Here is a 25,322-nt window from a genome sequence, read left to right on the forward strand (position 1 = left end):
TTAAAAGACAGTATCAATTGTTGTTCAGAATGCGGAGCAACTGGAACTCTCATATGTTGCTGTTGGAAGTGTAAATTGATACAACTACTTTAGTATCAACCAAAGCTGAATAGAAACCTATCCCACAACCTACTAACTCCATTCCTAGGTACATACAGTGCAGAAATCAATGCATACGTTCACCAAAAGGCATGCACAAGAGGGTTCATAGCAGTTTTATTCATAATGGCCCCAAACTGGAAACAATCCAAATGTTTGATACAACAGATAAATTGTCATATACATTCACACAATGGAACACTACACAGCGAAAAAAAGCATGAACTAATACAACACGGCTGAATCTCATAGATATTATTTTAAGGGAAACAAGTGAGAAATAAAAGAGTACATACTTGATGAGTCTATTTATTTGAAGTTTAAGAACAGGCAAAACTAACCACTGGTGATAGAAATCAAAATAGTTACATTAGGAGCGGGTTGAACGACTGGGAAGGGGCACAAGGCACCTTCTGGGGTGCTGATATACTTAACACACTCATCTGTATATTACACCTCAATTAAAAACTTATTTAAATGTATGGCAAGAAAAGGCACTGAGGACGGAATGAGAGTCAGAAGGTAAACTCTGTAGTAAAGGGATGTTCTGCTTCATATCTGGCAGCATTTCCCAACTCTAAAATTGAAGATTGTGGCCCAAGGGTGCCCTGGTCTGATATTTAGTCTCATTTCTAAATACGTTGTGATAATGATTGTCTGAGACGCACTGAATTAAACTGTTCTCAAATTACATGATACAAACTCTCTCAACAAACTACGAATAAAGGAATCTTCCTCGCCCTGATAAAGGTTATCTATGAAAAACCTACCAGTAACATCATGCTTAATGGTGTAAAACTAGACGCTTTCCTCCTAAGATCAGGAACAAGACAAGGATGTCTGCTCTCGCCACTTCTACTCAACATTATACTGCAGTCTAGTCAGGACAATTAGGCAAGAAAAAGAAAGAAAGACATCCAGTTTGGAAAGGAAGAACTACACCTATCTCTATCTGCAGATGACATGATCTTGTATACAGAACATCCTAAGGAATTCAGTAGAAACTGTTAGAACTAATAAATGAGTGCCAGTTTGCAGGATCAATATACAAAAATCGAGTGTATTTCTACACACCAGCAATGAACAATCTGAAAATGAAATTAAGAAAACAACTCCACTTAGAATAGCAACCAAAAGAATAAAACACATACATATTTAACAAAAAAGTATAAGACTTGTACATTGAAACTCCAAAAATTGTTGAAAGACATTAAAGAAGACCTAAACAAATAGAAAGATATGTTCATGGGACGGAAGACTTAACATGGTTAGGATGGCAAAGCCTCTCAAATTGATCTGCAAATACAAAGCAACCCCTGCCAAAACCCTAGCGGGCTTTTTTGAAGAAACTGACTAGCTGATCCTAAGATTCACGTGGACATGGAAGCACCTGCAATAGTCAAAACAATTATGAAAAACAAGAACCCAGTTGGAAGACTCACATTTCCTGATTTGACAGCTTAGTACAATACTACAGTTATCAAGAAAATGTGGTAATAGCATAAAGGATGGACATATCGATCAATGGAATAGAAGTGAAAGTCCAGAAATAAATGCTTACATTTATGGTCAACTGATTTTCTAAAAAAGTGCCACGACCATTCAATGGGAGAAGAAATAGTCTTTTCAACAAATGGTGCTGAGACAACCACATATCCACATGCAGAAGAATGAAGTTGGACCCCCTACCTCAGACCATTAAAAAAAAACAAAACTCAAAATGGATCAGAGACCTAAATATAAGAGCTAAAACTATAAAACTTTGAAGAAAATAACACCAGCGAAAATCTTGGGTTAGGCAAAGCTTTCTTAGATATGACATCAAAAGCATAAGTGAGGGCTTCCCTGGTGGCGCAGTGGTTGAGAGTCCGCCTGCCGATGCAGGGGACACGGGTTCGTGCCCCGGTCTGGGAAGATCCCACATGCCGCGGAGCGGCTGGGCCCGTGAGCCATGGCTGCTGAGCCTGCGCGTCCGGAGCCTGTGCTCCTCAATGGGAGAGGCAACAACAGTGAGAGGCCCACGTACCGCAAAAAAAAAAAAAAAAAAAAAAAAGCACAAGTGACAAAAGGAAAAACAGATAAACTGGACTGCCACAAAATTTAAAACTTCTGTACTGTAAATGATACCATCAACACAGTAAAAAGATAACCCATAGAATGGGAGGAAGCACTTGCAAATCACACATCTGACAAGGGCCTTGTATCCAAAATATATAAAGAACTCTTAAAACTTATTAACAAAAATACCAATAACCCAATTAAAAATGGGCAAAGTTCGGAGAAACTTGGCAAACATCACTTTTGCCAGGTAAGCCAAGTTAATATCACCATTAATGAGACAAAGATATTGTACGTCTCCCAATGTGATGTACTGAGGACAGGGCATCACTTCTATGGTACTCCTACCCTAAATGCATAACATTAATATAATCATGAGGGAACAGCAAACCAACCCAAATTGAAGGATTATACAAGATAAACTGCCTGTACTCTTTAAAAGCATTAAGTCAAGAAAGACAAAGACTGATGAAGAAATGTTCCAGATAAAAGGGGGCTATACAGACGTGATGGCTAAATGTTAGTATGTAATCCTGGTTTAGATCATGAACCAGAGAAAAAATATCTTTTGTTTCACTGTAAAGGACATTAGTGGGACAATAAGTAAAATTTGGCTAAGGTTTGTAAATTATAGAACCATATCAATCTTAGTTTCCTGATCAGATAACGGTACTGTGATTACATAAGTGAATGTTCTTGTATTTAGGGAAACACGTACTGAAATACCGAGAGGTAATGTAGCATTATGTCTACAACTTACTCTTCAACAGTTCAGAACAAAATAGTCATCTGCATATAGAGAGAATGTAAAACAAATGTGGTAAATGGTTAACAGTAGGGAGTTCTGAGTGAACTTTCTTCTAGGTGTGAATATTTTCCAAAATAAAAAGTTAAAAAAAATGTTTTAATTGGGCAAAGGATTTGAGTAGATAGTTCTCCAAAGAAGATATATAAATGGCCAATAAGATCATGAAAAGATCCTCAGTATCTTTAGTCATTAGGGAAATGCAAAACACAACCACAATGAGATTCCACCTAACACCCACTAGGATGACTACAATCAAAAGGACGGACAGGGCTTCCCTGGTGGCGCAGTGGTTGAGAGTCCGCCTGCCGATGCAGGGGACATGGGTTCGTGCCCCGGTCTGGGAAGCTCCCACATGCCGCGGAGCGGCTGGGCCCGTGAGCCATGGCCACTGAGCCTGCGGGCCCAGAGCCGGTGCTCCACAACGGGAGAGGCCACAACAGTGAGAGGCCCGCGTACCGCAAAAAAAAAAAAAAAAAAGGACGGACGGTAACAAGTATTGCGAGGACGTGGAGAAACTGGAACCCTCATACATGGCTGATGGGAATGTAAATTGGGAAAACAGTCTGGCCGTTCCTCAAAGTTAAATAAAGAATTATCATAAGACCCAGTTATTTGGCTCCAAGAGAAATTAAAACATAAGTTCACACAAAAACTTGCATGTGAATGTTTATGGCAGCATTATTCACAATAGCCAGAAAGTGAAAACAAACCAAGTGCCTTTCAAATGATGGACAAATCAAATATATCCATACAATGGAATACTATTCAGCCACAAAAAGGAATGAAATTCTGATACATGTTACAACATGGATGACACTTGAAAACATTATGATAAATGGAGGAAACGAGTCACAAAAGACCATATATTGTATGATTCTCTATATATGAAATGTCAAGAATAGGCAAATTCGTAAAGACAGAGAGTAGATTCAGTGGTTGCAGAGGACTGGGATTGCGGGGGTGGGGTTAGGTTGAGAGAAAATGGGGAGTGACTGTTAACGGATACTGTGTTTCTTTTGGGAGTGATGAAAATAATCTAAAATTACATTGTGGTGATGGCTGCAAAACTGTGACTATACTAAAAACAAAAAGATTGAATTCTATACTTTAAAATGAGCAAATTGCATGATATGTGAGTTATATCTCAATTAACCTGGAAAAATTTTCCATAAGTTAAAACTTCAGGAAACGCAGTATAGCAATTAAATATTTTTCACAACAAAGACCCTTTAAAAGTGATTCACCATAATTAGACTGAATGTACCTGAATCAGATTAAAACTCACCTACTGCACTGGTCTTCAGTGGAAAAGTAGATTTGAAAGTCATCAGAATTATCATGGACGTAAAGAAAACAACACCGTTCATCAAACTTGGATATGCTGCAAAATTTCAAAACATAAGAATGCCTATTATATATAAATTTGGATATCAATTTAATTTTTTTGAGAAAAATCTAGGAACAGCTTTTCTTCCATCTTACAAATTTGAAAGTTTCATTAATGTTTTAACAAATACCCCCCGCCCACCAAAGTGACTTCTATTTCTCTATGAAATTTAAATAGGAGGGGCATTTATCTTGCTGATGTTTGAGTTTGTATTCATCAACAGACTTTAATATGTATCAAGAACTTACTATATATTCAATGTTAAGCAAAGTGTATGGGCAGCAGGAATGGGAATAAAATATGGTTTCTGTCTTCAAGAGTTTATCAGGTCATTAAAAAGGTATTTGTGAAATAATTTATTGTGATATCAAAGGAATTTCTAGACTTGAAAAATATTAGGACACAGTATTTGTGGCCACACAAGGGAAGTGGAAATAAACATGGCATTTTAGCTCAAGAAAGGCCTTTAAATGTTATCTGATCCATCCCCACCAAAGGCCTGGATCTGACTCTACAGCTCCTTGAACAGGCAATATTCAGTTTGCCTGGAATATCCAGTGACAGAAAATCATCAGATTCCATCTCCTGATGGATTTCACTGCTGCAAAGTTCTTTACCTGCACTGTGCCAAAGCCTATGCAATGGCCCTCATTTTGCCAGGTACCACTATGCAAAAGGCTAGATTCTATGATTAGCCCTTCAAACAAAGGAAGCCTCTTTATCTTGCCCTTTCTAAGTCGTCTCTTCCTGAGATTACAGCTTCTTTGACCATTCCTTACATGTTATGGATTACATGACAAATTACGAGTTGAAACAGCAGAAGTACAGGGTGATTTAAAATGAATTAAAACCAGCTTATACATGAGTAACTTTTCAAAACCAATCTTTAAAGGAACTACCACAGTTAGTTGGATAGCCTTGGGAATGTTCAACACATGCTCTTCATGTCACATTGGTTCCAGGGTCTGATTCACCCCAGGCCCTTTGCACATCCCTGTTGATGACTAAAATGGCAGCAAGAGGTATCTCTATGAGAAGGTACAAACAGAAGGTTCTTGACTACATGTTACCATACAACTTAGTTTCTGGGTAGTACATGTTTGAAAATGTTTAACACCTTTTGAATTATATTTTCTGAGCAGTATTATTCAAATATGCTACTCCGTTCTTAAATGATTTCTCTCCCTTTAAAAGTGATGTAAACATTACTCCAATTTAAACACTGATGTGTCTAGGAAAGGATCATGCTGCATCTGGGGGTAACAGGGATTCATTCATTGGCCTGTGGTCTGAGAATCAGAGAAAAGACATGGAGTTCTAGTCCAAGCCCTTAATATGATGGAAACTATGAAGATACTGAGACCTGGAGAGGCTGAATGATTTGCTCAAGGTCAAACAGCAAAAGAGGGATTAGAACTCATATATACTCCAGAGTTCCTCCCACCCTTGGGTGTGCTGGCAGGGTCGGACTCAGAGAGCAGCCACACAATTCAGGCCCAAATGGTCAGCGCTCCTGAACCAAATAGCAAGTGGCAGACCTCTCCTGGGAATACACCACCTTACTCACCTGCCAATGCCCTCGGCTCCATTACTCTGCCCAGGAGATCCCAGCCAAGTATCATTACCAAGTAACTCCCAGCTTCAGTTCTGGGGGTCCCTGAGCACCTGAACATCATTGGCTCAAAGAAGAAACACTTTCTCTTTCTACACACATAACTTCTTGTTTTAAAAAAGTTTGACGGGGCTTCCCTGGAGGCGCAGTGGTTGAGAGTCCGCCTGCCGATGCAGGGGACACGGGTTCGTGCCCCGGTCCGGGAAGCTCCCACATGCCGCGGAGCGGCTGGGCCCGTGAGCCATGGCCGCTGGGCTTGTGCGTCCGGAGCCTGTGCTCCGAAACGGGAGAGGCCACAACAGTGAGAGGCCCGCGTACAGCAAAAAAAAAAAAAAAAAAAAAAAAAAAAAGTTTGAGACAAGAGAGTTTCGTCTGTTGGATACAAAAACAGCTACTCTGCTATAACAAGCCGAAAAGCCTTACTAGCAGCACATGATGAACAAGCTCGGGCAGGGCAACAAGAGAGAAAATAGTCTGTTTTGGATTCTGTTAAAAATGAGAACACCACGTATTATAAATAAGTACAAACAAAGTGATAAAAACAACATCATTATTTGTATTAAAACAATAATTACATCTTCTCTTATGTTCTTACCTTATTCCTCTAATGGAAGAGGCTGTAAAATTCCATTCATGAATTTGTTTCTGCAGGTATCAAGGACAAAAGTCAGTGGTTTGATGTTTTCCATGCAAAGAATCATTTTTGCTTTCATTCTATGGTCAATCGCTTCTGCTATTTTTTACTTTCAATAGAATTTAGCAGTTAAAGCAAGATATTTCGCATAACTTGGAACACCAGAAACATTTTCTAACCTATTGTAAAAATTCATTTGTATCTCTTATCCAGTTTAGAACAAATGATCTAAATATGAAATAGAAACAACAGGCATACAGTACATACACAGTGAGCAGCCTTTCATCTTCTGTCAACGTATCAGGAAAACTCTAAGATGAGTTTGGGAACAGCCCACCCAACTTGAATGACCCACAAAAATGTTTGGAGAGGCAAGAATGTGGCAGACACCAGTCAGTGTTCACCAATCTTCATTTCTTTTTCTCCCTGGGCACATAACTAGACTACATTTCCCAGCCTCCCGTGCAGTTAGGTGGGGTCATTCGATGGAGTTCTGACCAATGGGATGTGAACAAGAGTGATGTGCTCCACCTGTGGGCTTGGCTCATTAGAAACCTCCACAGCAATCCTCTCCTCTACATTCTCTTTCCCCATCCACTACCAGATGGAATGCGGACCCTGCCAACCTGGACATGACATGAGACATAGATGAACTTTTATCATCATAGATAAACTGATATTTGGGGGTTGTTTGTTTTAGCGTCTAGTCTACCATGACTAATACAAAGACTAACTGGGATTTCAATCTGTACAAGATGCACTTAAAAAATACATATATAACTCTGTCCTCTCCCTCCACCACCATCCCTTGCCCTTAAACTATGAACAAAGCTAAGCCTCACAAGGAGTGTCTGAATTCCCAGTTTTAGAAGAGCCATAGGCTACAATACCAATACATTACAACAACAGAGAATAATTTTAAATAAGCAAATACATTAGGTTAGCCTGAGGAATGCCATAAATGACCAGCTAAGCCTCCCAGAGAAGTGTGAGAGCCAAATAACTGAGCGTATGGCTCAGAACAGCCACAAGCGATCGGGTGACAAGTTTCCTGCCATCCTGGAGCAATGACAACAGGCACAGTTGGGAGGATCGTTCCCAATGGGAGAGGATCCATCCAGACATGTTGATGAAACACCTATTATGCACTAGGCAACATACCAGCAGGGACATGGCAGAGAATGACAAAACCCCTGCCCTCATGGGGCTTACAATCGAGTGAGGGAAGATAGGTAATAAATCAAATAGTAAGTGAAGAGCATGGTGGAGGGTGAAAAGTGCTATGAACACAAATAACACAGCAAAGAGCATTAGGTGGGGCAGGAAGTCATGAGTTTTCAAGCAGAAAGCTAAAGGGGGTGAGGGAGTGAGCCATGCAGATAACTGGGGGACCAGTTCCAGGCAGAGGAAACAGCAAGTGCAAAGGCCCTGAGGCAGCAGCGTGCTTTGCATGTTTGGGGACCAGCAAGGAGGGGAGTGAGATGGGAGTGGAGTGAGTGAAGGGGGAGTGGGAGAGAAGGTTAGGGAGATCATGCAGGCCTTCGGAGGCCATCACCAGGACTTTAAGCCTCCCCTCTGTGTGAGAATCACTGAGAGCTGTGAAAGATGAAAGTGGATGAAAACATGAAAGCTATCACATCAGACCCATCTTTATAGAAAGACTGAGTATATTTCAGAGGAGGGATGTGTTCCAAGTCACTGAAAGAGGGTAGTGGTGGAGAACAGGAGTCTGCTTTGGATTCAGGTACAGAAATATCAATGAGGGCAGATTCGAGAGAGCCTGAAAGAGGCTGTATGTATACAGAAAGCTCAACCACACAAGTTTTCAAGTAGGTTTACTCTAGGGTACCTTTAGGGAACTTCTCGATTTGGGAGGAAGCTTTACTGGTTAAGAAGTAAACCACACGGAGGGACTTCCCTGGCAGTCCAGTGGTTAAGACTCTGCACTTCCACTGCAGGGGGCACGGGTTTGATCCTTGGTCAGGGAACTAAGATCCTACATGCTGTGTGGTGAGGCCAAAAAAATTAATAAAATTAAATCTAAAAAAATTTTTTAAAAAAGAAGTAAACCACACGGAGCTCCCCTCCGCTTTCCCTTTACATCATAATCAATAGGCATTGGGTGGGGGGTTCCTGCTTCATAGGTCCTACAGATATACAAATATAGAAGTCGTGCATGGGCTTGCAGAGAAGCTGGGGAGACACTTTGGAAAACGGATAAATAAGCGATAGGATGTACTTTGCACATGATGCAGACAACTGGGTAGCGAACAGACATTCAATGGAAGGACAGAAGGCGGGAAAGGGTGGTTAGAGATACCTCTGCAAAAGTTAGGACTTGGGTAATTGGAAGAACGAATTCCAGGGAGGGAGAAGGATGAGAACAGAAGTGCCGACGTGAACTCCTGCAGGGCCAGCTCAGGGGACTGTGAGATGACAGATGAAGGTCTGGCTGGGGCTGAGGGTCGGGGAGCAAGAGGAGAAGGAGGGAGGAGAAGGAGGACAGGGTTATATTGGGGCTCGATACTTAATAAAAGACTTTGAGTTTTATCTGCAAAGTCACAGGATCCAATAATGATTGGGGAATATCAAGAGGGCCACTACAAGTGTTTTTTAAATCATTACTAAACTTTTAAGCTGAAATTCGGCATGCATTCAGAAAAGGCTACAGTGATCATCTCAATCAATTTCCACAAAATGAAAAGCCACTGTAACCAGCATCTAAACCAAGAGACAGAACGTTAGCAGCAGCCCAGAAGATTCGCTCAGATCCCCTGTTCCCAGCCACTCCTGTCGACCCAAAGGCAACTGCTATTCTGACGTGTCCCACTGTGGAGAGTGTTGCCTGTTCTGGAATATTATACAAATGGAACCGCGAAGTCTGTGCTCTCCTGTGTCTGCAAGGGGAGTTTTTCATGAGCTATCTGGTGGTGTCCGGGCGGGTCAATCAGGAAAGCTGTGACTGTTCTCCTCCTGTCCCGAGCCTCCTGTAAGGCAGCATTCTAATCTTTCCTGAGAGGGGATATTTCACCAAATCATGGTGAGGAAACAGATTCAAGATTTTAGCTTTCCACAGTGCCAGAAGCCCCCAGTAACAGTGCATTGGAAGCAGAGCCGGGGTGGGCTCTGGAGAAATGGGCCGGGAAGTCAGAGGGAGGGGACTCCTTCAGGATCCCCTAGGTGCTGACTCAGCCTCTGCCCTCCTACCCCCAGGATGCAGACTTTCAGGGAGGGGGGATTTTTGTGTTAAAAACATAGACTTTTTTTTTGGTTGTTGTTAAAAGCATAGACTTTTTGTGTGAGATGTTCCAGTCGCTAATATAAGCATAAAAGGCACCTCCCAAAGAGCTTTCCAAAACCAGCAGCCCTACCCGTATGGATAGCAATGGTGGCCACAGTGCACCTGTTGGTGACTTTGGGGCCCACGAGAAGCTGAGGGAGAAACACTGCATTTGCGCCTGCTCTGTGCAGCCTCTCCGCATCGCTGTGCTGGGCGAGCTCGCACCAGCTTGGGAGGCCAGTTGTGCACATCTCTTCCTAACCCTGTGCTCGGTGACCTGATGTTGCTTGCGTGAAACTGGCCACGACGGGAGTATTTACACCACAGAAATCAGTAAACGCTACATATCGGCCCTCTGCTCCCATATCCCCTGGAGAGCTGGTGGTTAAACACTGACCAGCGTACGTTTCTGAATCCCCGGCTGATGAAGCAGACCTTAATCTAATGTTACAGCGGCGCTGTCTGCAGGTGAACGTGTGCCTGTGTGATTGCTTCCCACCATCACAGCACACCGGGAAGAACTGCAAGTCTGTGCAGAGAAGTTATCATTTCACTCCAGGCTAATCTGCTTGCTTCCACAACCTGCAGAATTTTTAAAATGTAAATGAAGGCAAAAGCAAAGCCTTCCTCTCAAAGAAAAAAAGGCAATTTATATTTCTCTCAGACACTTGCTCTGACAACTACCAAGCACTGTGCAAAACATTTCCTCAGTCAAGGAAAACTAGCATTTGCTGCTTATAGAGTTCTTTCTATTTCTTATTACAGACTACATACACAAAGTAACACATTTACAACTAGTGAGATACTATATGTACCGATGGAAATTCCCATTAAAGACCTGCAACCATTATAGATTTGTAGAATTCCATGAGAACAAAACCATTTTGCTCTAAAAGTATGAAGAGTCACTTTAGTAGGATTAGTTTCTTCCACAACTACTTGTCAAAATATGAGGTGTTCACACCAGTCAGAATGGCCATCATCAAAAAATCTACAAACAATAAATGCTGGAGAGGGTGTGGAGAAAAGGGAACCCTTTTGCACTGTTGGTGGGAATGTACATTGATACAGCCACTATGGAGAACAGTATGGAGGTTCCTTATAAAACTAAAAACAGAACTACCATACGACCCAGCAATCCCACTACTGGGCATATACCCTGAGAAAACCATAATTCAAAAAAACACATGCACCCCAATGTTCACTGCAGCACTATTTACGATAGCCAGGACATGGAAGCAACCTAAATGTCCATCAACAGAGGAATAGATAAAGAAGATTTGGTACATATATACAATGGAATATTACTCAGCCGTAAAATGAACAAAATAATGCCATTTGCAGCAACATGGATGGACCTAGAGGTTGTCATACTGAGTGAAGTAAGTCAGACACAGAAAGACAAATATATGATATCGCTTACATGTGGAATCTAAAAAAAAAAAGAAAAAGGCTACAAATGAACTTATCTACAAAACAGAAATAGAGTTACAGATGTAAAAAATAAACTTATGGTTACTGGGGGGTAACGGGGGGAGGGATACATTGGGAGATTGGGATTGACACATACCCACTACTATATATAAAATGGATAACTAATAAGGACCTACTATATAGCACAGGGAACTCTACTCAATACTTTATAATGGCCTATATGGGAAAAGAATCTAAAAAAGAGTGGATATATGTATAACAGATTCACTTTGCTGTACACCTGAAACTAACACAACATTGTAAACCAACTATACCCCAATAAAAATTAAAAAACAATGGGGCTTCCCTGGTGGCACAGTGGTTGAGAGTCTGCCTGCCAATGCAGGGAACACGGGTTCGAGCCCTGGTCTGGGAAGATCCCACATGCCGCGGAGCAACTGGGCCCTTGAGCCACAACTACTGAGCCTGCGCGTCTGGAGCCTGTGCTCCGCAACAAGAGAGGCCGAGATAGTGAGAGGCCCGCGCACCGCGATGAGGAGTGGCCCCCACTCACCGCAACTAGAGAAAGCCCTTGCGCAGAAACGAAGAACCAACACAGCGAAAAAAATAAATAAATAAATTTATAAAAAAAAAAGAAATATGAAAAAATTGAGATGACATAGATCAATTTAAAAAAAATTAAAAATGAGGTGTTTTGTTACATCTATCAATGGAATAGTGAGGTTACAGAATAGAATTTTGAAAATTCTCTTGCATCACAGTGGCATCAATGACACAAAAAATGTAAGCAAGGTTGGCCTCTACTACAAGAATCCCAACACTGAGGACAGGGTGCTTCATGGCAGTGGTACCTGGAGGGGGGAACATAAGTAGGGCTTTGGGGGGTGGGGGCCTGCTAATGTTCCCTTCCCTGGGTTGCACTGGTTACTTACGTTGTGTTCACTTGATAAAAAATCCATCAAACTGTACATTTATGAGTTATGCACTTTTCTGTGTTACACTTAAAAGGTTAAAAAAGAAACCAAAGAGGCAAATTTAATAGAAGATACATGCATTCTTCAAATGAGATATATCTGTACGAACACCATGTATGTATCTTATTCTAGCTTCTTCTCTTTTGCTCAAATATTTAAAGCACACAGTGCAGGAAAAATATCCCAGCACATTACGGCAGCTCATCTTCACTAATGGCTATTGACTCTCTTATCAATGAGGAGAAGGTTGCTTCGCTGTTAAATATTAGACAAGGTTACTGGCTTACATTTGTGTTATAGACTTAATGTTTGTGTCTCCACAAATTCATATGTTGGAGCCCTAACCCCCAGTGTGATGGTATTTGGAGATGGTGGCCTTTGACAGGTGATTAGGTCACCAGGGTGGAGCCCTCGTGATGGGATTAGTACCCTATATAAGAAGAGACAGGAGAGAGTTCTCTATCTCTTTCTATTATGTGAGAAGAGGGCAAGAAGACCACCATCTGCAAACCAGGAAGAGGGTTCTCACCAGAACCTGACCATGCAGGCACCCTGATCTCAGACTTTCCAGCCTCCAGGACTGTGAGAAATAAATTTCTGTTGTTTGAGCCAGGGGTCCCCAAACCCTGGGCTGCAGACCAGTACCCGTCTGCGGACCAGTACCAGTCTGCGGCCTGTTAGGAATCCAGCTGCACAGCAGGAGATGAGCCGAGAGTGGGCGAGTGGGCGGGCGGGTGGGTGAGCGACCGAAGCTTCATCTGCCGCTCCCCATCGCTCACATTACCGCCTGAATCATCCCCCCCGCCCCCCAGGTCTGTGGAAAAACTGTCTTCCACAAAACCGGTCCCTGGTGCCAAAAAGGTTGGGGACCGCTGGTTTAAGCCACGCAGTCTGTGGTATTCTGTTACAGCAGCTCAAGCAGACTAAGGCAACTGGAAATATCATTCATGACTATATATTTTTCATATGTACCTTTATTGAAGTATAACTGATATAGAAAGAACTGCACCTATTTAATGTGCATAATTTGATGAGTTTGGACATACGCCAGCACTTGTGATACCATCACCACAATCAAGGTACTAGATATATCCAACACCTTCCAAAGTGTCCTTGTGTCCCTTGGGTTTTGTTTTTATTTGTGTGTGTGGTAAGAACAAATATGGTATTTACCCTCTTAACAAATGTGAAGTGCAAAATCCCATATTGGTAACTATAGGCACTGTGCTGTACAGCAGCTCTCTATGACCTATTTATCTAGCATAACTGAAACTTTATACCCATTGAACAATGGAAAGTTGTTGTATCATGACTATTTCTGATAAAGATTTTCCAGTATGATTCTGAGCCTCTCCTTATTCTCTGATGTTGTATTTTATTTTTGAAGATATTGCTTATTTTTACCTGATTAAGACATAATTGCTCACACTCGTTTCCAGGGGGAAAAAAATCCTTCTTTGCCAAGTTGATGGCCGAACTCTCCCCACACTCCATGAAAACACAGACATAGCAAATAGATCTAATGTACTTGTCAAAGGTGCTACCTATTTTTATTACTACAAAATATTTTATTAAAGAAAAAATCTGATGAAGTACTTTAGACAAATACAGATGAAAATATAGCTGTTACCACAAAACGGGAGGCCCGGCCCAGCAATTGCGTAATATCTTTAATGGGCAATGAAAATGTTTCCACTCCTATATTGCTGGTGTGAGTATAAATTAGAATGGTACGAATTTGACAGTAGCTATCGAATTTTAAACATATGTAGTCTTGAAGCCAGCAGGTCCAATTCTGGGACTCTTTGCTCCTGAAACATCTACACGTGCGTGGTACGGTGTAACCACCAGGATGTGCACTGGCGTGTTTACCATCAGCTAGAATGCAAAACTGCAACCTAAATGTGCATTAGCAGGACAGTGGTAAAATAAATTATGGCTCATCCATACCCAGAAATGCACCACCATGATATGGGAATACAGGGAACATCGCATTTTAAAAATCCGGTGGGTCAGTGTGTGCTACGTGAAAAACTGTCCACGATGTATGGATCGTTTACAAAGAGTAAGTTGCAAAATAACAAATCTCACCATATGATCTCACGTTAATGAAAATGCTTCTTCCCCCTATACATAAGTATATTATATATATATAATGGATACATGTATACACACATTATACATATATAACTGAGCTTAGAGAAAGGTATAGATGGACATCCATCAAATCACTGGTGATGGGAATACATACCAAGTTTGGGGGATTTGGAGGGACTTGCACTTTATTCCTTATCCACTTCCTTCATGGTTTAACTCATTTTTTTCCACAAGTTTATATTCATTCGTATATAAATACATACATATACACACACGTATATATACACATATGTATATACACACATAGCTATACATATAATACAAATATATATATTTGGAAAACCCTGCTTCCTTTCCTCCATCTGTGATTACACTCTCTCATATAGTCCTGTAACTCAGAAGTTAGGCATGGGTGCCTGTTCTTTCAAGTACTACAATATAGTTGACTCTCCTACTTCAAAACTGAATTTTTCATTAAATAATACAGAATAAAGAGAGAGCTGTTTATGATTGTTTTCTTACCATTTCCATGGGTGAGACGTGCCACAGAGAAACTGTCCTCTCCTCAGCTTCACTGTTTATAGAGACATACGAAGGCTGGAAGACTTTGGTTGGTTCCATCACCAGAACCTAAAAGAACAGATTTCTGTAATGCGTGGGAACATGCCACATAGGTTATCTTGCCCAGTGAGGACGTGGGAAGCTCTGGACTCCGCAGATCCTCTACGTGTACCTACTATGCAGCAACCCTGCTCTAGGACCGGTGGATACGGCGGCCCACAATCCCTTCCCTATGGGAGGTCTATGCTCTGATGGGGCAGATAGTATAACTAACAGATAAGGATATGCAGTAAGGTAATATACAGACCTCTGAAGAAAATAAGGCAGAATAATGGTGAGGAAGGGGTGGGGGACACTTCTTTAGACAGAGGGGCCAAGAAAGGCTTGCCTGAGGACGTCACAGAGAAGAAAGAGGAAGGCTACACTTTTTGAGAGAAATTAGGAAGTAAACTTGAGGATCCACAGGTAGGTACCCAAGTCTGCAAAAAATGCAAGAGGATGAAGAGTGAGGTGACAGTCCATCAGTCATATTTTATTTTGCTGGGGGAGAGGGAGGGAAGGAAGGAAGGAGAGAAGGACGGAGAGATGAAGAGGAACGGGGTGAAAAAGGGGGAGAGAGAGAGAGGGAGAATGAATTTCCAAAGCAAATAAAGCAACATGTTTATTGCTAAGCTGGGTAGAGATAACATGAGGGTCTGTTCCATTATTTTTTTTGTACCTTTCAGTAGGTTTGAAATATTTCATAATTCACAGAAGATTTAAAAACTTATTGCCCAGGCACAAAATCATTATCATAATCGTTTCAAACAACATAATCTTTTATTCGATGTTTCATGAAATTCTGAACACTGAATGTTCGCAAAATCTTATGACATAAACACGAAACACAATTATCTGAAGTTCAGCTTCTGGGATGCTTAGATGTCTTACTCACGACTCCTTATAAGATGATCATAAAATTGAAACAAAAACTCAATGAAAAGCTAAAAGCGATTTTGCTTTTCAATGACGTTTTAAAAAGTAATTAGTGGCATTGGAGGCAAACCAAAGCTCAACAGGAAACAGCTGTGAATTCGAAAATTTTACTATTAGTGTTGCATTGTTGTGGAACCAAGTTTCTCCTTCTCAGCACTATGCACATTTTGGGGCTGGATAATTTTGTGTTGGGGGCAGGAGACTGTCCTGTGCATTGTGGGAGGTTTAGTGGCATCCTTGGCCTCCACCCCACTAGATGCCAGTAGCAACACCTTTCCCACAGTTGTGACAACCAAAATGTCTCCAGACGTTGCCAAACGGCCTCTGGGGGACAAAAATCACTCCTAGTTGAGAACCACTATTTTAGAGGATATAGCCAGCTTTTTCTAGTGAGTTGATCGCTCGCTGGCTGATTCTACGTAAGACTGATGGATCTCTTAACATTTTCAATTACTCTAAGGGTTTCTTCCTTTCAGAGTATTCAATAATTAGATAGTACCAACCCCAGTTTCTTTTTTTTTAATCTTAAAAAAATGGATTTAGCATCTCTTACTGGAAATCTGAGTCCATTAGTAACTTCATTTGTTGCCTCAAAAATTATATCTAACCAGAAGTTCAGCCGTTCTTGCCTGGGTGAATGTTCAATAATGGGTTTCTTGAAGCGCTGAATTAATAACAAGTTCTGAACTAATGATCACAGGTACCTGGAAAAATCATGAGCACCAATAAATTAATTCCCAAAGAAACGGAATTCAATTCTACTTCCTTTAAAAGAAGGTTCCCAAAAGCCTTCTTTCTTAAATTCATAGTGTGTAGCAAGTGCTTCTTAATAATTTGGCAGCCACATACTTAATTAAAAGAAACCCAAAGGGGGCAAAATAAGCTTGTCCAACAAACATACAACAAGGCTTTTACGAACATTGGGCTAAACCTCAGTTTTGGTACATTGTGTTCAAAGAGGCTGGCAAGCATTTGCTATCTTAATTAACAAGAGCAAGTGGTTTGAAGTTCAAAGCAACTGCAAAATGAAAAAATTTCAAACTCAGTGTCTTCTTTTCTAACTACCCTTTTTATTTTGAGGTAATTATAGATTTACATAGTTATAAGAAACAATACAGAGAGATCCCACGTGCCCTTGGTTTATCGCAATGGTAACATTATGTAAAATTCTAGAATAATATCACAATCAGGATACTGACATTGATACAGTCAAGATAGAAAATACTTCCATCCACAAGGATCCCTCAGGTTTCCCTTCTATAGCTACACCAACTTCCTTCGCATCCCCATCCCCTCTTTGACCTCTGGCAATCACTAATATTAAACTCAATGTACTTTCTGTTTAAAAAAATTAGATCTGACCTGGTAGATTTTGAATTTATAAGGTCTTCAATCTCACCACACCTTTACTATCTTTAGGCAAACTGAACTCTTTGAAAACACAGTTGCCAGGCAGTGGTGGTCACATCCTCTCTGGTAGTGAATGGGGTTGGTGGGGAGGTGTTTCTGCTGATAGTATCAGAGTATTATTTTGCCCTTTGAGGATAAGGTCTGGAGCTATCCTGGGAAGGCAGATCAGCTAGGCTCTGACTGACTTGCTTGGGTACTGTGTAGTAAAGGATTAATTCAGCAGGACTGGGTTGCCCAAGTATACATTCCAAAGAAAGGTCTGGCCCTTGAGTGGCTTCTGAGAGATCACTTCTAAGCCCTTGGGATATCCTGCCTGATAAGAGTCTCTGTCTACCTGGGGCCTTGCGCCAGGCCAGCTAGTTTACGCTAACAGTATGATTCATGGTGGGGACCCTGGGCCATGCTGTATCAGTGTGATCTCCAGAGAGGCTGGGGACTCAGTGACTAAGGTCGGCTACATGGGTGCTTCATGCCTACATAATTGACGCCCAATAAAAACCCTGGACACCAAGGCTTGGTGAGCTTCCCTGGGTGACAATAATTTGTACATGTTGTCATATATCATTGCTGGGAGAATTAAGCACTGTCCATGACTCCACTGGGAGAGGACAACTGGAAGCTTATGCCTGGTCTCTCCTGAGTTCTGCCCTATGTGCCTTTTGCCTTTGCTGCTTTTAATCTATATACTCTCACTGCAATAAACCATAACCATGAGTAGAACAGCTTTTCTGAGTTCTGTGAGTTCTTCTAACAAATCGTGAACCTCAGGGTGGTCTTGAACCCACAACAATAGGTACCAACACTGTAAGTCACTCCAGGTTCTGATGTAATAGGAATGTATTCAAGCCTCAGGTCTCCTCTCCAGAGTCAGCTCTGTCTGGCTCAGATGCAACAATGCACCTTAAAATTAGAATTCTGCAAACAGCAGCCACTCCAGGAGGGGCTGGAAGCTCAGCCTGCCTCTGTGTTCTCTCAGCCTCAGAAAACTTTCAAGAGGTTAATAGGGTTTTGGGGTCAAATTTATGTCCTCCAGATGGGAAAGAAATACAGTCAAACTAGATAGGAATGCTGAGATGCCTACCCCTGAGAGTCCAGATTGGCCCACTGAGCTGAGAAATAGAAGGGGACAGACGAATACGGATCGTTAAAAGTAAAAAATCTTAAATTATGTAAGTAATCCAGATGCATTTTATACAAATCAGAAAATAAGGGTTAAAAAAGCAGGTTACAAACTTCTTAATCTGCTACCTCCCTGAGACAGCCACTGTCAATATGTTGGAGCAAATCCATGACTCATCATTTTTTCATTATACAAATATCTACTGAGAATCTATTACGAAACTATAGCAATCAATAATATAACCACAACTCTAATGGAGCTTAACGTCTATTGGGAAGTCAGCTATTGCCCAACCCTCCCAGACCCCCCTCTGAGTCACATATGAAACAGAGGTTTTTAATTAAAATGAGTCCATATAAAGCAGTAGCTCTCAAAGTGTGGTCCCCAGACTAAGGTCAGCTTGTAATTTCTAAATGCAAATTCTCAGGCCCCACCCTAGACCCTTTGAACCAGAAATCTGAAGGGTTAGGCCCAGCAATCTGTGTTTTAATCAACACAGGTGGTTCTGATAATGTCCAAGTCTGAGCACTGATATAGAAAAATATACCCTGCCTCTGGCTTTTCTTATTCAATGATAAACCATGAACACATTTCCATGTCTCCAAGTATTCCTTCTTGTACATTTTAATGGCTGTATAATGTGCTAACCTAGGGCCACTGCTGGGCCACCATTTTCTCGACCATATCTATAATTGGTGTTTCAGTTTCAGTTTTCATTTGTGATGAAAATCATTTTCTTGGTGTACTTTTAGCTTTACTATCTGCTTTCTCACAAATGCACAATATGTACTGATACCCAAGAACGTTCTGCTCTTGAGGACCTATGTGGTCTGAAAAGATTAATAGGGCTGAGAGTTTTGTCTTGGAGACAGCATGTAGGGATACATTGTGTGTGTGGGTGTCTGCCTGTCTGTCTTTCCCTCCTGTCACATAAAACCAAGCAAGGCCTCAAGAGTTGCTCTTTCTGCCCTAACTTTGCTTTAATGAAGAAGTCAGAAGGAAAAACGTAGCAATCGTTATTATTTTGGGCATTCACACCTTTTCCTCCTGGGGGAAACCTTTCAGAACAAGATCAGATATTGACATGGGTGATGAAAACACATAGACCTGACTCACCAGACTGGAGGTTTCAGTTTGAACAACCTCTCTGCTGCCTGGACAGCTTTCCCAACATCACTGGCCAACATGCTGACGTTGAAGATATGACCCACATCCCAGTAATCGTTCATTTTCTCCCAGCTCCCTTTTCTTCCCAACAAACTGTTCAGCCGGACACCTTAAGAATTTGAATTTTAGATAAAGTTATGAAAAGTCTTCCTAGTTTCCACCATATTATGGAAGCCTTTAGAGGAGAAAATGGGCATGTTACTTGGGCTACTGCCTCAGGTGTGCTATCATACAGTAACTGTTCCTTTTGAAATATAATGTTGGTCATTTGGACATAATTTTTAATGCTGAACTTGTGTTACCAAAGCATATCAACATCTGCAGTCATAAACAGCTTTACCTATCTTCCTAAGCTCCATGGAAGTTTCAAATTGCTGTCCAGCAACTATCAGCAAAACTGCAAGGTTGATTCCTGAATAAAGAGATGGCTGGAGCTCAAACCCTTTGCAATACCTGTAATTACAGAACCATCAAATTCCTATTATATCATTTTATTATGGTAGAGGGAAAAAGTGCAAATACTAGCACAAACCAACCTTCTCATGAAAATTTGTACTACTCTAATTTATTGTTTCACAGCTCTCCTCCAGCCGCCCACGTTTACTAACAGCCACATGTAGCAGTCAGATAGCTTCTTAAAAATGTCATAATAGGGACTTCCCTGGTGGTCTAGTGGGTAAGACTCCACGCTCCCAATGCAGGGGACCCGGGTGTGATCCCTGGTTGGGGAACTAGATCCCGCATGCTGCAACTAAGAAGCCCGCATCCCGCAACTAAAGATCTGGCGTGCCGCAACGAAGATACAGCACAGCCAAAATAAATAAATACATACATAAATATTTTTTAATATGTCATAATAGCAACACAGAAACTAACACTACAGAGTCTTAAAATCTTTCTTCAGAGGGTTTAGAGTTTTAAAATAAAAGCCATGATCATCGTATAAAGTAAGGGAACTATATTAAAGGGTACAAAAGAAATTTAAAACCTATTATAATTCTACTCCCAAAAGTAGAACACAATTTGATGTCCACATATCATTTTTAAAGTTATACTCCATTTGCACATTGAGCATTTTTTATTTCATGGAAATCACAACAGGTATAGGCTTTTTCTCTGCAGGCAGTCTGTTTGCTTATATCATGAAATGGAATTATTTTTTCATGTATGAAGCAGTACTGCCAAAATCCTGGATTGCAAAGAGCAGTGGCATATAAAGTGAGAGAAGGGGGCTTCCCTGGTGGCGCAATGGTTAAGAATCCACCAGCCAATACAGAGGACACAGGTTCGAGCCCTGGTCTGGGAAGATCCCACATGCCACAAAGCAACTAAGCCCGTGCACCACAACTACTGAGCCTGTACTCTAGAGGCCGTGAGCCACAACTACTGAAGCCCGCGCACCACAACTACTGAAGCCCACGTGCCTAGAACCCATTCTCTGCAACAAGAGAAGCCACCGCAATGAGAAGCCCGCGCACCGCAACGAAGAGTAGCCCCCGCTTGCCACAACTAGAGAAAGCCCGTGTGCAACAAAGACCCAATGCAGCCAAAAATAAAATAAAATAAATAAATTTATTAAAAAAATAATAAAGTGAGAGAAGGGGCAGGGATCTATTACATTAGGATAAAAAACAAGATCCAAAACTGTGAATACCATTTTTATACCAAAAGGTTAACCATGCCATTTTTAATTCTCTTATTTATTCTTTTTTCTACGCATAAAAATTTTCTTTCTCTTCCATGAGTGAGTATGAACATCATGATCAGGAAAAAAAGAATTTGATCAATGAAGTAATGATGTAAAAATTTCTTTTTGTACACCAGGCCTGATTTTATCAGTCGTGTGACAACGGGAGGATCAAACACCAACAAAACATAAAATTGTGGAAGGGAGAACTTATCAGTTAAATCTGACCATAAATCATAAACTCAATTAAAATCTGATTTTATGAGCTTTGGGGCATGATACAAGTACCCTCAGAGGGACTAGAGGATATCAAGAAAGTCACTCCAACCCTAGTCAACAGAATTCCAATAAAATTGAAACCTCTCCCCCACTCCCCCGGGTATATCTTGGGGATTTTAAATTCCATATCCTACTGTATTTGATTTTTCTTTTACTATGAAAAGTTATCTGGGAAGAGGGCAGAGAGGGTGACTTCTCTGTGCTTCTTATTCACAAATGAAACAGGCCCAGCTTGGGGACAGACAAGTCTTGAACTCAGAGTCGGGACTGCAGTCCCAGGTTTGTGTCTGACCAGCCCCGCGACCTTGAACCAGCCCCTGCCTCTCTGAGCTGCATGTTGCACATCTCTGAGAGCAAGGTGACCCTCACGGTCTCACCGGAGCCATCATGCCCTGACCAGAAGACTCCGCTTTATCTGCTCCTGTATCCACTGCCACGACCTTCTCAAGTGCATGCAAAAGGCTCCTCTGACTTCCTTGAAGGAGCCACTGGCAGTAATTTCCTGACCTGGAGGTTCAATTCTTGGCCACGACGCTGGGAACACAGCTTCCTATTTTGGCTGTACCAAACTTTAATTTCCCTTCCTTTCCCTTCCCTTCAACACCCTGAGTGATTTCTCTTGAGCATACAGTGCACGGGTGCTACTGGGGATTAACTAAGAGTAAAACAAGGTCCCCGCCCTCTAAGAACCTATACCATGATGGAAGTGATAATATCTACACACAATTAGTGAAAATACTAATTTTTCACGAGTGTGGTAACCTAAAACCACACAAACCCAAGTCTAGAGGGACTCACAGAAGACAGAGAGGCTTGAGATGTGGCATGAAGATGGACAGAATTGTAACAATAGTGATTTAGAAAGGGAACCCCAGGCACAGAAAATGGCAGGAGAAGAGATGGGAGTTTGGGGAGCTCCTAAGGAACTTCAGTTTACTTGGACATATATCAGATAGTGGGAAACAGGGCTAGGGGCAGGTTGGAGAAAGTCTGCAAAGCGCCTAGAATGGGGATCTAAGAGTTTGAAGTTTTATTTAGTAAGGAGTGGAGAGCCATTTTGGATCTTTGAGCTTTAGGAGGAGTAAGCTGTTAATCTATGAAGGACAGATTTTAGAGACACCAAGCAGAGAGCCTACTTGGGATACCGTTAGAACATTCCTGGCAAGAGACTAAAAAAAAAAAAAAAATGGCGCCGATTTGGGGTGGTGGTGATGGGAAAGGATGGGTAGGGAGTGAGGGAAGGCTCACAGAAGGACTGGAATTGGGAACTGACTGTATGTGGAGATAAGTGAGTGAAAGTTATCAAACATTAACCAAAAGTGTATGCTTAGAAGGCTAAAGAATGGTTGTAAGAAAGCAAGACAATGGAAGCCATCCCTTGTGGAGAAGAGGAAACGACTTCAGCCTTAGACATGTTGAGTCTTAAATACCAGCACCATCTTGAGGTAGAACAGGTGGGCAAAGAGAGGGGTGATGTGGGGCCAAAGCTTAGGACAGAGGGTGGACTGGAGATCAACTAAAGGTTCCAAGGTGTGGGAGTGACTGGGATCACCAGGGGAAAGTAGAGATGGAGAGAAGAGGGAAGAGGACGAAGTCCAACGTGTATGGAAGGAAAACAAAGACGAGGCGGGAGAGGGGGAGAGGAAGCAGTTAGAATTAAATGAGAATTAAATGAAATGAATTAAATGCAGCAGCGATACCACGAGCTCTGGTGATGGAGAGGGATGGTGTAGGCTGCTGGCTCTACCTTTACAATATATCCAGGTTCTGACACCTCATCATTTTCATCACTACTACCCTGGTTCAAGTCCCCATCAGCTCTTCTCTGAATTTCTGCAGTAGTCTCCTACCTGTTCCCTGCTTCTGCCCTCACCCATGTGATAGATTATTTAATAACCACAAAGCCCTCCCATCCCACTATGCACACACATTTGCCATGTCTCCCACCCACAGGCTGGAGTCTATTTCTCCACCCCTTTGAATCTGGGCTGACCATGTGATTCGCTCTGACCAAGAACATGTGGCAGAACTGACCCTGTGTGAGTTCCTGAGCCTTCAGAGGCTTTCTGGCTTCCACATCCACTCTCTGAGAATGCTGCCCACCAGGCAAGAAAGCTGGTCTACCAGGATTAGAACTACCCGTTAGAGAATGGAGGCTCACCACCAACAGCCAGCACCAGCTGTCAAGTGTGTATGAGGCCATTTTAGACCTTCCAGCCCTGCTGATTCTCCAGATGACTACAACTTTAGGAGTGAGCACAGCACTTACGGAGTGGAACCACCAGAGGAACTGCCTGGGCAATCCACAGAATCATGAGAGATCATAAATCATTGCTTTAAGCCACTAAGTTTTGGAGATGCTTGGGGTTTTTTTTTTTTTTTTTGGTTTGTTTATTTGGCCAAGCTGTGTGGCTTGCAGGATCTTAGTTACCCGACCAGGGACTGAACCCGGGGCTTTGGTAGTGAGAGTGCAGAGCCCTAACCACTGGACCGCAGGGAATTCCCAGGAGATGCTTGTTATGCAGCAAATGATAGCTGACACACCCCCTAAAATGTATTCATAACAGTGAGAGTACTCTGGTTAAAATGCATGTCAGATCTTGTCACTCCTCTGCTCAGAATATTCCAGCACTGTATCATCTCACCCAGAGTAAAAGGGTCTTCTGCTCTCCCATTTCCTGCCACTCTCCCCCTTGCTCCTGCCTCACCATCCTTGAGCATGCTCAGCATGCTTCTTCCTCAGGGTTTTTGCCCTTGTTATCCCCTCCTTGTGGAACACAGTTATCTGCAAGGCTCATTCCCTCATCACCTCTACATCTTTATTCACCTTCACTGACCATCCTATATAAAACTGTAGACAACTCCCAGTCCTCCTTTCCCTCGTCCCTGATTAACTTTTCCCCCTCACCATCAGCTGACATCCTATATATTTTACTGTATTTGTTTGTCTGACTTTCCTTACCAGCAATGCAAGGTCCATGAGGGCATGGATTCGTATCTCCTGTGTCTTTATCCCCACCATCTAGAAAGTTTCTGGCATGCAGTAAACCCTCAAAAAACATTTGTTGAATAAATGAATGAATAAGTAATGAACGGCTCACTGAGAAGATAATGCTACGACGATGGTGGAACAAGGTTCTGGAAGGAGTAGCTGGGAAGGAGTGTGCTGAGCCTCCTCGCCCTGATAAATGAGTGAACTTGTGGAAAGAATGTCACCAGTAGAAAAGCCTGTTTCTAACGGTTTCCTTTTGGAAAAAGGAATCTGGAAATTCCCAGACCACATTTATGGCATTTTTTTCACTGCCAGCAAACAGGCAGACACACATATGTAGGGAAAAGACCTGGATCCTTAGCCTGTGCAATTCTATTCTTTGCAAAGAGGCACATGCTACTGACTAGGGCTGAGGGTTTACCACTCAATGGCGTTGTCTCGGCTGGCATCATCTTTGCAGTCCGAATCCAAGAAGATGTCCTTGTATATCCTCCCGCAGAGGCAGAACATGTCGGGGGCCGGGTGGTCACAGCTCTGCAGAACCTGGAGCATGACCTGCAGAGCCTTCTCACGATTGCCTGTGCTGTTTCTTCTGAAAGATTCATGTGATAAGACGACAAATGTCTGAATCAAGACACGGGAGTATATATGCATTCACTCTGTGAAAGGCTGGTGCTTTAGCAGGAAAAAGATCTAAATTATATTTCATTTTTCATATTTAAATGAAAGAACTGCTTAAGATCCACAC

General features: G+C 41.9%; 1 protein-coding gene across 1 annotated transcript in view; it reads right to left on the reverse strand.

Moving 5' to 3' along the window:
• Positions 1 to 25,322, reverse strand: part of MAP3K15 (mitogen-activated protein kinase kinase kinase 15) — a 147,966-nt gene that overhangs the window by 31,333 nt on the left and 91,311 nt on the right. Inside the window, 8 exon segments of the mRNA XM_079911706.1 lie at positions 4,251 to 4,346; positions 6,560 to 6,609; positions 14,906 to 15,013; positions 16,473 to 16,613; positions 16,617 to 16,623; positions 19,566 to 19,725; positions 19,957 to 20,069; positions 24,996 to 25,166. Of these exon segments, the coding sequence (XP_079767832.1) occupies positions 4,251 to 4,346; positions 6,560 to 6,609; positions 14,906 to 15,013; positions 16,473 to 16,613; positions 16,617 to 16,623; positions 19,566 to 19,725; positions 19,957 to 20,069; positions 24,996 to 25,166 (846 nt within the window).

This window comes from Stenella coeruleoalba (assembly GCF_951394435.1).
Source record: "Stenella coeruleoalba genome assembly, chromosome: X".
In the NCBI taxonomy this organism is placed as follows: Eukaryota; Metazoa; Chordata; class Mammalia; order Artiodactyla; family Delphinidae; genus Stenella; species Stenella coeruleoalba.